Here is a 14,174-nt window from a genome sequence, read left to right as displayed (position 1 = left end):
TTGGCCTTGGGCATGTTCAATATTTATAGGTATTACCAAACTGCTGCCAAACAATTTATACTTGTGTATTTTCACCTACCAGTATATGAGGGTTCCTGTTGTACCACATCTTTGCCTACTGTACAAAATATCAACTTAAAATTTTTTGACAATCTAATGGGTGTGAGATGGCTGGTTTTAATCTGCATTTTCCAACTAATTGATCTCCTACATTCATAGGTTATATGAATTTTGGTTCTTCATTAATGCTATTTAGAGACTTTTGCCTGTTGGAATTAATACTATTATGTAAATAAATACAATGTGTTGAAATAACTATAGAACAAACCCTTTTTTCTCCCCAAAGAGAAAGAAAAAGTTAAAAAAATAAGTTCAAGGGAAGAATCCCAAGGGGAAAGGATGATGATCAAGCTGTTCTGGGGGACAAAAAAAGATAAAGGGGCAAGGGCATTGATGTCTTAGGACCTCATTAAGGAAAACAACTAGTTTTATGTGGACTATTAATGGTAAGTAAAGGAAAAGAGACACCCTAAGGTTAAGAGAAAGATAGCATATATATAACACATATACCATATATAACTTTAGTTTTGTGTATTTTTTTTTTTACTAATAGTTGAGCATTTGGATTAGTTGGGCTGGGTTTGTTTTGCTTTGCTTTCTTGTTTTAATTTTTTTTATCTTTTTGAGACAGGGTCTCTCTGTAGCCCCAGCTGACCTGATACTTGCTATGTAGATCAGGCTGACCTGGACCTCACAGAAATCCACCTGCCTCTGTTTCCCAAGTGCTAGGATTAAAGGTGTGCGCCACCATGCTCAGCTCATGCTTTCTTTTTTAAAATATTACATCTATATCTATCTATATCTATATACATTCCTGCTTTTTCCCTTTTAAATTCTTTTCTTGCCCATTGCAGTGGTGCATACCTATTATTTCAGCGCTTAACATATGGCAGCTGGAGGATCAAGAGTTCAAAGTCATCCTCGACTACATAGTAAGTTCAAGGCCAGCTTTGAGGCCCTGTATCATGAAGTAAGCAAAAATTATTTTCTTAATATATTTAACTGAAATTGCTAAGTTAAAGGAAAGAAGGTGTGATTCATTCCAGAGGGTTCTTACATGTCATGGTTAGTCATAATTAAGGAGATTCAAACTAAAACCACAATGAGGTATCAGATTATATCCACTAGGACTGGAACTTCCAAAACTGTGAGCTAAAATAAACTTTTTCTAGGTTCTCTCAGTTTTTTTTTTTTACAGTGATGGGAACCATATTAACACAGTATGCTGTGGCCAGACTGGAGTTTTCTCTATGGTTCTTGTCTTTTCAAAGGAAAGAAGCCAGCTAAAACACATGGACAATTTAAACAAGTATTTATTTAGTGAAAAAAAAAATACTCTCCAGAAAGCTTAGAAGCAGACTGATCTGGGGGGGTGAGTAGCAGCAGGGGATCTTAAATTGTAGACCTGCCTCTAGATACATTGTCCTTGCTCTCTATGTTTGTGGGGCAACCAAAACTGGTTAGGTCAAGAATGGGAGCTTTTTTTTTTTTTTTAATTTTTTGCGTATAAGTGTTATTCCTGCATGTATGTAAGGGCACCTATGTCTTACAGTGCCCAAGGAGATCAGAAGAGGGCATCAAATCCCCTGGAACTGAAGTTTAAGGACAGTTGTTAGCTACCATGTGGGTCCTCTGCAAGAATAGCCAGTGCTCTTAACCACTGAGCCATTTCTCCTGCCCCTGGCTAAATTGTTTTTAATAGCTAAGATCTAGTTTTATATCAGTGTAGTAAATTTTGACCTTAAGAATTTTAAGAACCTTAAATTATCATATATATATATATATGTATTTTATGTTTAAATTTCATCCATTTTCAAAATCATGTTTATTTACTGGTTAGCACATAAATCATCTCAAATCTTCCTCTTTACCAGATGTTTTATCCCTTGCAAAATCTTTGGTCTCTGAGTTTGAACATGGAGCTTTACTCCAAAAGTAATATGATTTTCCTGTTGTAATGCTTTCTGAAGTTCTTCTTGTGAAGAAGATTGAACCCAATCTGTAAGTCTGTGAAAGCCTAACTCTGTCAAAAGTTACTGTGCACTTTTGTGTATGGCCAAACTGAGGAAACAGAGCAAAATGATTTCTCAGCTCAGTGGATGCCATGGTCCAAGGAATTTTTCTGATAACAGGCAGTAAGCCATCCATCACTAATGGATGGTATAGCACCTCTCACTGCCAAGGCAGCCATGTTTAGACCGTGACCCATGGTTATACCCCCAGAAAGCTTTTTACAATTTATTTGGACCTTCTGTGATGTGCTTAAACTTTTTTATTTTGTCCTTATATTTTCTTTTCCATTTGGGAAAAAAATCCAGTGCCCTCTGCCTTCACTCAGGACAAAATCTTACCATACAAAATTTTTTCTTATCAAAAATACTCTTTATTTTGTATGTGTATTTGTGTGTATGTTTGTGCATGCTTGTGAGTATCCATATGCACAAGGAAGTTCTTCAGGCACCCTCTGTCTTTTTTGTGTGTGCATGCATGTATTTTTCATGTGTGCATTGTGTGTGTGTGTGTGTGTGTGTGTGTGTGTGTGTTGGGGGGTGCATGTGGAGGCCAGAGGTAGGTATTGTCAGTCACTTTTCCACTTTTTTGAGACAGGGTCTCTCACTTAACATGGAGATTTGTCATTTCAGCTAGAGTGACTGACCAGCAAGCCCTTGAGATCTGCCTGTCTGTGTCCCCCAATGCATGAGCAGCCAGGTCCAGCTTTTACGTAGGTGCTGGGGATCTGAACTCAGGTTCTCATACTTGCTCAGCAAGTACTTTGCCTACTGAATCACCTTCCCAGCCTCAATGGTTTTGAAATGGGGTCTCTGACTGGCCTGGACCATGCCAAGTAGGCCAGGGACCCACCTGCCTCCACATCCCTAGTACTGGAATCACAAGTGTGTACCACCATACCCAGATTTTTATGTGGATGGTGGAGGTTGAACATAGGTCCTTATTGCTTGCAGGGCAAGCACTTTACTGACAGAGCTATCTCCCCAACCTTTCTCTGTACTTTAAATTTTTTCCTTCCAAAAATATCTCATAGTGCGCTCTCTCTCTCTCTCTCTCTCTCTCTCTCTCTCTCTCTCTCATATTACCCTCCCCCATTAGTTCCTTTCTACTTTGTTTCCTTCCTAAATACAACAAAATACTCAGCAATAAAGATCTGTGACAAGCAACATAACAAATTTGCCAGGTTATTCAAAAGGAGTAGAGTCCAAGTTACATTTATGACATAACTAAGATTACTTTTCCACATGTTGTTAAACCACAGAATTCTTACCTGATCTGCTGCAAGTCTTAGACTTTAAAGCTGCTTCGATTTTAAAAATTAAAAAAAAAACTCTTTACACTTTTTTTTTCATTTGGTCTTATGTTAGTCTGAGTTATAGAATATTAATTCCAGGGAGAGCTGGCCAAAATAAAGAAAAATTGAAATGAGCTTGGACAGCAAAATGGTCAGTACAAGCAAAAAAAAAGCAAAAGAAAGAGAAAATACAGAGACTCAACAGTCTTTATATGCTGACTCTGTGATTGCACTTTAAGATATAAAATTATCTGGTCCTACCACAGATAGATAATGGGTAAAGGTGTGGGCAGAGCTGAGACCTGTGTAGTGGCAGGGTGCCACAGGGAAGGGAGCCAGGATGTGGGGGAGGGAGGACTTAAGCAGTACAGGCAAGGATGGCAAACTTCAAGCAGGCAGAAGGGCAGGTGGGTAATCCCTAAGTCTCAGAGGAAGATGGAGAGAGCCGAATGTAAAAGATTAATTTTCTTGTGGGGCATGGTGGTGCATGCCTTTAGTCCCAACAGAGGCAGGGAGATTATCTGTGAGTTTGAGGCCAGCCTGGTCTATATAATGAGTTATTAAACAAGCAGCAGTCAGTCCCAGAACCCTCCAAGATCCTGATGACGGTTGAAGGTGGAAAGGTTCATCTGGCTCCCTGTGGAGTCAGGAATTCAGAAAAAAATCCTGAGCACAAGGAACAAATTGACAAAATTGCCTAAATTAAATACAAATGATATAAGACATCATATATAAAGTTAAAAATAAAAACAAAAAAGACCAAGCATGAGGATGCATGCCTTTAATCCCAGCACTCAGGAGGCAGAGGCAGGTGGATCTCTGAGATTGAGACCAACCTGGTCTACATAGTGAGTTCCAGGCTAGTTAGGGCTACGGGGAGACCCAGTCTCAAAATGAAAAAAAAAAAAAAGAAACAAAACAAAAAACAATGATGAACTATCATGATAGATAGATAAATTAAACATCTATTCTCATAGTCAAAAAAAAAATCTGGTCCCCTAAAGAACTGTGGGAGATGGCTCCTATCTGCTGGAAGGATCAAGGGGTAAAGAAAGGATTCAGTGGTGTAGGCTAGGCAGGAGAATCATTGTTGAATCTAGTGATGGCAGGCTGGACCCAGAGCACTTGTCCTCTTTACATTTTATTTTATCAGAGAGTATCCTGTGAATCTGTGAGGATGAGAAGGGGTGTCTAGCATACCAGCTTCTAAGTACACATTTCCTTAACCTGTGATAGCCTGGCATCCTGAATAAATCTGTCCTGGACAGAGGGCAGAGGATCTAAGGGAGGGATAGTTGAATAAATCTATGGAAGGGTTTAGGGTGTATCTCCCTCTGGCTTACTTAGAGTAATTTGTGGTTATCAGCTGTGGTATCACCTATAATTCAAGTGGGCTGTCCTTGAGGATGAATGGATGATAGTGTAGTTGGATCCAATTACAGCTATTATAGAGGTCAAGATGTTGTTCCTTAAGACCATAAAGCTTCCATCCATTTACCTAAATTCCAGCAAGAGATGCAATTGGAGGGATGTTCTATAGATTCCTATTTTCTGGCTATATCTTGCCATCATCCAGCTTGTATTGTGGCCAAGCTGCTTTAACATAGAAAGATAAACTATTTGGGACTTTTTTTTCTTACGAGGCTGGGGATCAAATTTATTCTGGGTTTTTAATATGTAGCTAGGGGGTGAGTTGTGGGGGGTAGTTGGCTCCCCATCTGGAAGAGAAATATAGGAGGAGATACGGCATCCCTTAATTTTCTCTCTATATAGACCTTTGAGTAGGGCATTCTCCACACTGGGAAGCTACTGACTGAGCTGGCCTCACCACATGCTCTATTTCTAACTTGCAGTACTATCTTTGCTGTATCCCTTATCTTGAAGCTAACAGACTTAGATACCCTAACCACATATTCTTTCCTATAGGCCCCCTGTGGGAGTCAGGCCTTTCTGAATTATATAACTTTTGTGGTCTATGCTGGGGGGACCAGGACTGGAGTATATTCCTCAGGATTAGAAATTTTGCCAATTCTGTCTCATTTTACTCTCCGAAGCACTCTAAGGTAAGTGACCTATGGAATGCATCAGGATGTGAGTGTGTCCAGCTGGAGGGGGCTAGATTGAAAACTAGGCCTTGAGAAAACCTTTAATATTCTCCATTGTAGAGTCTATTGATGTTTAGCAGAGATTTCCCATTGATGTGGATGTTAATCAGAAAATAGGGGGGCTGGAGGGATGGATCAGTGGTTAAGAGTATTTGCTGCTCTTGCAAGGACCTGGGTTCAGTTCCCATTATACACATGGTGGCTCACAACCATTTGTAGCTCCAGTTCCATGGACTCTGATGCCCTCTTCTGGCCCCTCTGTACCAGGCATGCACATGGTACACGTACATACATGCAGGCAAACACTCCTATACACAAAAATAAATATAAAATTGATTGTTTTTGAAAAATGACATTAGGTGTCCGACCAAACATGTGAGGAAGGGAAGGAAAGTCTGACTGTTTGAGTCCTGGACCCAGTCCAGGACTTGCTTAAATACAATCCCCAGGGCTGGAGAGATGACTCAGTGGTTAAGAACGCTGACTGCTCTTGTAGAGGACCTGGGTTCGTTTTCCAGCACCCTTGTGGTGACTAATAACGGTCCAAAACTCCAGTTCCAGGGATCCAATGTGCTCTTCTGACCTCTGTGAGCATTGCATAATATGAATGCACTTACATACCTGCAAGCAATACACTCATACACATAAAAAGTTAAAAAAAATCAAACTCTTCTTATCTGTATCCTTTGCAGTAGTCTTTACAGCACTAAAAGAAGAAATCAAGGGGATGCACGGCCTGCGGATATTCACTTCTGTCCCCAAATGCTGATTATACCCGGCTGTGACACTGCTGCCTGAACCCTTGAGTGTACTTTGCTGACAGCGATATTCCAGGCAATTCTTGTAAAAATTATCTATTTTTGTTCATAGACATTTTCTATAATACAATAATAAGAGATGTTATCTATTAAGATATTAATTAAAGACCACAGATACTTAATGCTTAAAATAAATAAATAAATAAATAAATAAATAAAGCAATGGATACAATATTTTAAAAAATCTAATCCCCTTACAACTCCCCCCATCCATGTAACATCCCCAATTTTTTTATCCAGCTTTTTTTTCAAGTATTTCATTTATTATTTTTATTTTATGTGTATGAGTGTTATGCCTGCATGTAGGTAAGTGCACCTGTGTCGTGCAGTGCCTGCAGAGAACAGAAGAGACTGTCGGATTCCCTGGAACTGGAGTTACCAACAGTTGTTAGCTGCCATGTGGATGCTGGGATTCAAACCCAGGTCTTCTGCAAGAACAGTGAGTGTTCTTAACTGCTGAACCATCTCTCTAGCCCCCAACATCCCAAATTTTTATAAGACACTTTGGCAAAATTGCCAAGCACTTGGCAATTCTTAATCTATCACCTGTCAAAGAAGTAAACTGGCAATCCTGGGCAATAGGTGTAGCAGAAATGGGATCTGAAGATTTTCTGATTGGGCTTTGGGTAAAGTGCTTGCTTATTAGGACTTGAGTTCATATCCTCAGCATTGACAGGAAAGCTAGGTGCAGTAGTGTGTGTCTATAACATCAGCACTGGGGGGAGAGAATGCAGACAGGTAGATTACAGGGCTTCGATGGCCAGATTAGCCAGAATGGTGAGCTCCAGGTCAATGAGAGACCAGAAAAGGTGAGGTAAATAGTCACTGGAAGTAGTGAAATGTAGCCTGAGGAGCTCTTCCTCAGGTGCCTCTACTCAGATGAAGCTGTCTTGAAAATGCTGCAGAGAAAGAACTTCAGGACCACTCAGAGTAGATAGTGCACATTTGAGATTTAAGCATAAAAAGTTAGTAGGGGTTAGTGGTTTCCACATCTGCATAACCAAATCGTGATACCAGAAAGATGTTACCAGATGTGTGTGTGTGTGTGTGTGTGTGTGTGTGTGTGTGTGTGTGTGTGTATGCGCGCGCGCGCGCCATTGATTTCCTCTAGGAAAGAGTTTCTCCTTGACCTCACCAATTAGTCTAGGCTGACTGGCCCACAAGCTACAGGAACTCTGTTCATCTCCCAGGTACTAGAATTACAAATCTCATTAACACACCCAACCTTTTTTACCTGGTTCTGGAGATTGAACTCTGGCCCTCGTGCTTAAGAGGCAAGTGCTTTACCAACTGAGTAATTTCCCCGGCTCCTCTCCTTTGTTCTTGGTTCTCAAAGGCTATTCCACCCTGAATGCCCCTGATCTTGTCAAAGGAAAGAATTCAACTAAAAGACACAGACCATTCAAGAAAAGTTCTATTTAGTAAAGTGAAAGTGTACTCCAGAGAACTTGTGATTGGCCTGAACCAAGGTTAGGTAATGGAGAGTTGTCTTGGGTTTGTTATTTTTGTAAAGGTTTTTTTTAATGAATATTCATGAGGTAGGTGTCATATTCGTGGAGGTAAGATGATCATTTTCCCTTTGCAAATCATGGTGGACTGGAACTTCTTCATGTGATCCTATTGAAAAGCCCACAAGGGGTAGGGGACATTGTAACATAGTAAACATTTTTACTGGTACTATGTGAAATATTTATATACATGGTAATAGACAAGAAGGTAGTGATAGCTGTGTCCAGCTAGAGGAATTCTGGGTAATTTTTTCCTCTTTTACGAATACTCAGCAGATGCTATATGCTAGAAACTAGTATGCTAGAAACTAACATGTTCTGTTCATGATTTAACTCCAGGATCATCAAACATAGCACATTTGGCCTTGCTGGGCCTATTTTCCTTTTGCTCCTTTTGTCTTTATTTTGGGGGCGTCTTCAGGGACTCTGGGTCTTCCTGTAGCCCCAGCTGGTCTGGAACTCACTATGTTGATTGGATTAACCTCAGTCTCACAGATAACTGCCTGTTTCTTTCAAGCGCTGGGATTAAAGGTATGCGCCACCATACCTGATTGTTTTGTCTTTTGAGACAGGATCTCATGTGTCCTAGGCTGGCCTTGAACTCCTGATCCTTCTGTTTCTACCTCTCAAGTGTCATTTTTTAACAATATAATGTATTTAACCCAATATACAAAAATAGTTGTTTTGACATGTGATATATACATTAAATATTAAAATATATTAATGAAACATTTTACATTCTTTTATTTGGGCTAAGTCTTTGAAATCTGATGTGTGTTTTATGCTTGTGGCACATATCAAAAGGGTCTAATCCTGTCTTAATTTTTTTGAGGCAGTGTCTTGCTATATAACCCAAACTGTCCTCACATTTGGTGTGTAGCCCAGGCTGACTTCAGATTCATGGTCTTCCTGCCTCTGCCTCTCAAGTGCCCAAATTATAGATGTGTGCCGCCATGCCTAGCTATTTAGCTATTATTTTATATTTTAAGGGATTGTTTTAATAACAGAAGGTACAGGCATCATTTAAACCTTACGTGGTCTACAAAGCTTAAAATAGTTCTAGTTTTGCTCTTTGTCGAAAGCATTTCCTGATCCTTGATTTCATTTTATCCTGACAGTAATTGTAGTGGGGAAGGTGCTTTTCTTATAATCCGTTTCACAGATTTGCAAACTGACACAGACAAATTATTGCAACTTTTTCTTGGCATTTACCAGGTTTCAGAACACACTGTAAGCTTTTCCTACAAACTTACTAATTAAAACTGTATTTCTTTGTAGTGTGAAAAGTGGATAGAGACTTACATGTCAAAAGATGGCACGGTCACGATCTAGATCCCCCAGGTGGAAACACAGGTGAGCAGTTCCTAGTTTAACAGAGTAAGCTTGGATTTGGGATGTGCTGTGACTTTGAAATTCACCATTACTGCTAAAACTTCTATTTTAATAAATTCATGGGACCTGGGTATTCACAGTAGGTGATTTATTATGGTAGACTATATCTAGATTCTGGGAGTGAACAACTTTATTGAATTGGGACTGGCAGCTAGAATTAATTTATAATAAAAATAATGCACTGACCATAATCAGAGAGAATGAGAACTGTCTTTGAGAGGGTTACCTGTTTTAAGCTAGTGAGAAGTTTATAAATCTTTAGTGTATGTTTCATTTTATTTTTCATAAGAAATAAAAATTTTAAAGAAATACAGAGTCAGAAAGGGTGTTTCCTATCTTCTTAGCAGAATAGTAGTCTTTGAAAAGTTCAACTGTAGTTAACCCTCCTTTTCTTCTGGTGGATAGTATCAATACTATAGTACATATAATAAGATTGAAATAGTTCAGCTAATTTATTGTACATCAGATACACTCAGGTTCTGAGGCTACTCATGCAAATATGGTATCTTCCATGGCCTCAGCAGGTACAGGGACTGTCAGGGGAGATTGCTACAGTAGGCAGCTCTGATAATGGCAGGAAAAGTACTATGTTACTGACTGAGACAAAGCATTCTGCGTCTGTAGGAAGAGAATAATTTTGCTTTATGGGAGGGAAAGGAGGATACTAAGAAAGTGTTCAAAGGAGATGAAAAGAAAATTTTAAATAGATGTTTAAGGATGGGTAGAATGTCTAAAGGTACAAAGAGTGCAGAAAGTATTCTGGTCAAACCATTAGAACAGGAGCAAAGGCACAGAACTATAAATGGAACTAGTATGTTTTAGGAGGGAAAAATTAAAAGGACCATTATTTCATACTCAAAATGTAGACCAAAATTTTTATGTTGATATAACTTTGTCACTGCTTTTTCTTTCTAATAATACAGTGACTAATTGATCAGTTCTTTAGTTTTCATTTTATAATTTCACAAGCTCATGTTGTACTGAGGAGAAGCTTCAAAAAGAAAGGGGAATATAAAGAAAGAAATGTCTTTAACATCGAAGATTTCACAGAGATTGTTTTGTTTTATTCCTTTTTAGTGAGGCACTCTGGTAATGGGAGACATTGCCAACCTTAGTACCTGATTTTCCAATGCCTTCTCCAGGGTTCTTTGTCAAGAACTGTAAAGGGTTTGCCATTCTATCCTACCTGCAAGCTAACATATTAGCTTGCCACAAGGTACTCCCGGGTTAGAAACAAAGGCCTCTGTTACCCATAGTATAGCAAGCAGCTTGAGCTTCATGTTCTTCTCATTCCTTCTACCCTGTAAGTCCTCTGAGGGCCAGCACTGCTGAGTGGCTGGGTGATGCAAAGCAGTGGGGTTATGTCATAGGCTCTCACAGGATTATGACGCAGCTGAGGAACTGGAGTCCCCTAAGAAGCACATGCAAATTCTCCCAGCCTTTACCTTGGAGTAAACATTAGCTTATTACCTTGCATAGCAATCAAATATACCCTCTATCTCTGAGGGCAACCCTATTTTCATTTTTAAGGCTGTTCGCCTGAGAACAGAAGCCGTCATTGCCTCCTCTCACAAGGCGTGCAAAACTCTAGAGACTGGAGAGTTGTCTCCCAATAGCCTAAACTCCCTGGGTCTCTTTTGTCTCTTTAGGAGAACTGGAAATGGTAACAGCCATTATAACAAATTTACATAGAAGAAATGGGTGGTAAACAATAAGATATATGCTATAAATTATATCAAAGCTGTTTTAAATGTGAGGTAAGGATTAAAGTAACTATTTCATCTAGTCTAGAAGACCCCTGCCTCTGACTGCCAGATTCTTTCCTTATCAGTGAAAAGGGATGAAATCTTCCAGGAAGTCTTCAGAGGCTCTAGTTGCTTCCCTTTCTGTGATGAGGTGTAGCTAGCTGGATGGCAGAGTTTCTACTTGAGATAAGTAATATTTGCCAATATGTCTATCTTGATGACTCATATTGCCAAGTCCAGTGTAAATGGCCTAACTAGGTACCTGAGGAATATAGATCTGCCTCCCTTCTTATATAAAAGACCCAGATTTGTCATAAAAAAAGAAAGAGATTCATTCTTAATCATGCCAATTCTTTGTTGGCTTCTTTAAAGCAGGTGATTAATTAATTTCCAGAGTAACTTTCCTATTGATTTGGACACTAAAAAAATTGCCGGGGCAACTTTCTTACTGATTTGGAGACATTTAAACCCATCAGGGGAGAAAGGTTCTCAGATGCAAAACTGAACTTTATTGTGTTCTATATAGCTTTGTGGCTGGGCAACCTAGAGTGTTTTCCATAATATGGTGGTTTTCCTCAGTGGGAATAGAAGTCTACTTGTTGGCAATGCCAAGATACCAGAAAAGATAGATATAGAAAAGATATACTGCCCCTGGAGAGCAACTACATTAAAGCATACTTTTGCCAGAGTTACAAGCTCTGTTTGAATATCACATACTTCAGTTGATATGTAAGGGAGGAGATTTTGGAAAGAAAAGCAATTTATTTATACTAGAAGTATTTTATGAAGGGCTAGACATGGTCGTGCACTCTTGCATTCCCAGCATACACGAGGCAAAGATAGAAGGATTGCTGTTAAGTATAAGGTCAACACAGCCAGTACCAACCAGGCTGACCTTTGCTAATAGAGTGGGACTCTGTTTCAAAACCAGAAACAAACCAAAAAACTTATGGAGGAAAAGTATGGAAATTGAAGTCATAAGATTGTTTTCTCTTCCCTGCCCATGCTAGCTGTTATGTTTCTTACTGCTTGATACAGCCTGAGGGGCAAGAATCGGTTGGAAAATCAGTTGGAAAAACTATGGACTCATTTCTGGGTGTCAGTTTGGATTGTAGCATCGTTATCTTAGAATGTAATTTCAGAGGTTATGTTTGGTTTTCTTGGCACTTTTCTACATACTTAACTTCTTGTTACTTCACTCCTGATGGTTCATACTTGGCTATTGAACCCGAGTTTTTGATCAGGTTTTCCTGATTGGCCCTTGAAGTCACTGCATCTACTTTTGCTAGAACTTTGCCATCAGGAATCTTTCACAGTAGATCCTGCTCTGTACTTGAGCTGGTCCTCTTCCAGTAGCATAAGCATATTCAGCCCATTTTGTGGTGCACATTTAGTACATTAGTTTGGATGAAAAGAGTATAATTGCCAAGTAGGATAAAACCATCCTTAGACCCTCCTCCCCAGATATACAATTCAGAGTGTGTAGTATAACAAACTGATAAATTTACTTTCAATGTGAAAAGTAGTAGAATTCTTGGAAAGGCAGATATTTTAGGTAGCTCATATTAAGAGAAAAAGTCAATTCTCTCAAAGTGAACTAAACTTTTCTGTGCTTGTTTACATAGGTCTTTGTCACCACAACCTAGAAAATTTGAATACTATGAGGAAAGACATTCCTATGGGCATCATGGCTGTGAATATAGAAAAGATCCCAAAAGACCCATTGCTTGGAGAGTGGTCAGTGAGAAACATGGAGAGAGTAAACCAAGGATTCCCCCTCGTGGAAATAGGCATTATGGGTATTATGAAAATATACCACCTTCCCCAAACATAAGAAATTCTGTAGAAAAATCTTACACATACAAGCCTCACCAACTATATTTGCCTAAAAGAGGGGATGGTAACAGAAGAGCTCCATATATGCCCACATACTCGGAAGATACATCCTACATAGAGCATGAGAGAGATAGTTATCCCCCCAAAATGCAAGGAAGGTATATTCCTGATGACCACAGAGTTAGAGAAAGTGGAAGAGGAGGAAAGCCACCTCAAAGGCCAGTAGAAGAAGATTCGTTTAGATTTGAAGGAAAATGGCATGAAGATGAATTGAGACACCAGAGACTACAAGAAGAAAGATACTCCCAGTCACCTAGAAGAGGCCCAGAAGACTTTGACACAAGGAGCTCTTTTCAGAAGAGGTATAGGAAAGCATTAAACCTGGATAGTTTGGCATAAAGACTCAAGGGGAAAAGTCTGTTAGTTTATGTTAGAGATGACTACCTTTTTGTCTGAAAAGATAAAATACTTTACTTATGATCCAATGCTGGTAGTGAAGTAGTAAATTCTTTTGCAAGTAATTCATGTTAAAGGCTAGAATATTTTTTAAAGTTATTATTTTCCTTTTTAACTATCATATGCCTCTGAGTTGGCTTGACGTACTATAGGTATTCTTGCCACTGTATGCCGTGTTTTAAATTTGTTGCCCAACATTCTATACATAGAAATTTTCACTTTCCTCTGTGTAATACAAATGTAAATTTCTTTATGTCAACACAGGTATCCTGAGGATCATGATTTCAGAATATACGGGTACACATCAAAAAGGCCTACAGATGCAGCAAGATATGAAACTAGAGAGCCAGCCGGGATTCCAATGTGGAAGCCCAAACATCCTCTTCTACCTTATCAAGAGAAGAAAGATCAGCGGGGCTTTGGATTCCCAAGTCACCGGTACCCAGAGAGAAAATACCCAAAGACTAGTTCAGCAACCAAAGTATCCTATGACTATCATCACAAACATCATAAGCTCTCAGATGGTGAGCAGGACTTTCCTAAGGACAGAACACAGAAGTACTTGAAAGAAGACAGAAAATATAGTTCTCAAAAAGGCCCTATAAATAGAGAGTCAAATTGTTTTAATGCTTCAAGAGGAAGAGAGACTGAAAATGAAGAAGTCAGAGAACGTTTTAAAATATCTAAGAAAGACTGTGTTGCCAATATTAATTCAAATAGAAATGTGCTTGATTTGAGGCCCTGTAATGACAAATGGAAGAAAAAAATAAACAAAGACAAGGATTGTAGAAAAGAGAGCAACTTTTCCAGTAATCAACCTGATACAAGCCAAGAAATTTCTGATAATATATCCTCTTCATCCGCCAATCTTCGGAAGACATCACTTATAATTAAAGTAGATATGAGGAAAACAGCCAGGGTGTTCAGGTATTATCTTTTTGAGTTTTGTT

General features: G+C 39.1%; 1 protein-coding gene across 1 annotated transcript in view; it reads left to right on the top strand.

The window, feature by feature from the left end:
- The window catches only part of Bclaf3 (BCLAF1 and THRAP3 family member 3), a 64,797-nt gene that overhangs the window by 14,064 nt on the left and 36,559 nt on the right, over positions 1-14,174 (top strand). Inside the window, 3 exon segments of the mRNA XM_029564793.1 lie at positions 9,074-9,148; positions 12,558-13,130; positions 13,489-14,151. Of these exon segments, the coding sequence (XP_029420653.1) occupies positions 9,108-9,148; positions 12,558-13,130; positions 13,489-14,151 (1,277 nt within the window). The 5' untranslated portion in view covers positions 9,074-9,107.

Source organism: Nannospalax galili, unplaced genomic scaffold, assembly GCF_000622305.1.
Source record: "Nannospalax galili isolate Female #2095 unplaced genomic scaffold, S.galili_v1.0 scaffold217, whole genome shotgun sequence".
NCBI classification, from domain to species: domain Eukaryota; kingdom Metazoa; phylum Chordata; class Mammalia; order Rodentia; family Spalacidae; genus Nannospalax; species Nannospalax galili.
Note: the sequence above shows the minus strand (reverse complement) of the source record. Positions and strands in the feature narration are given on the sequence as shown.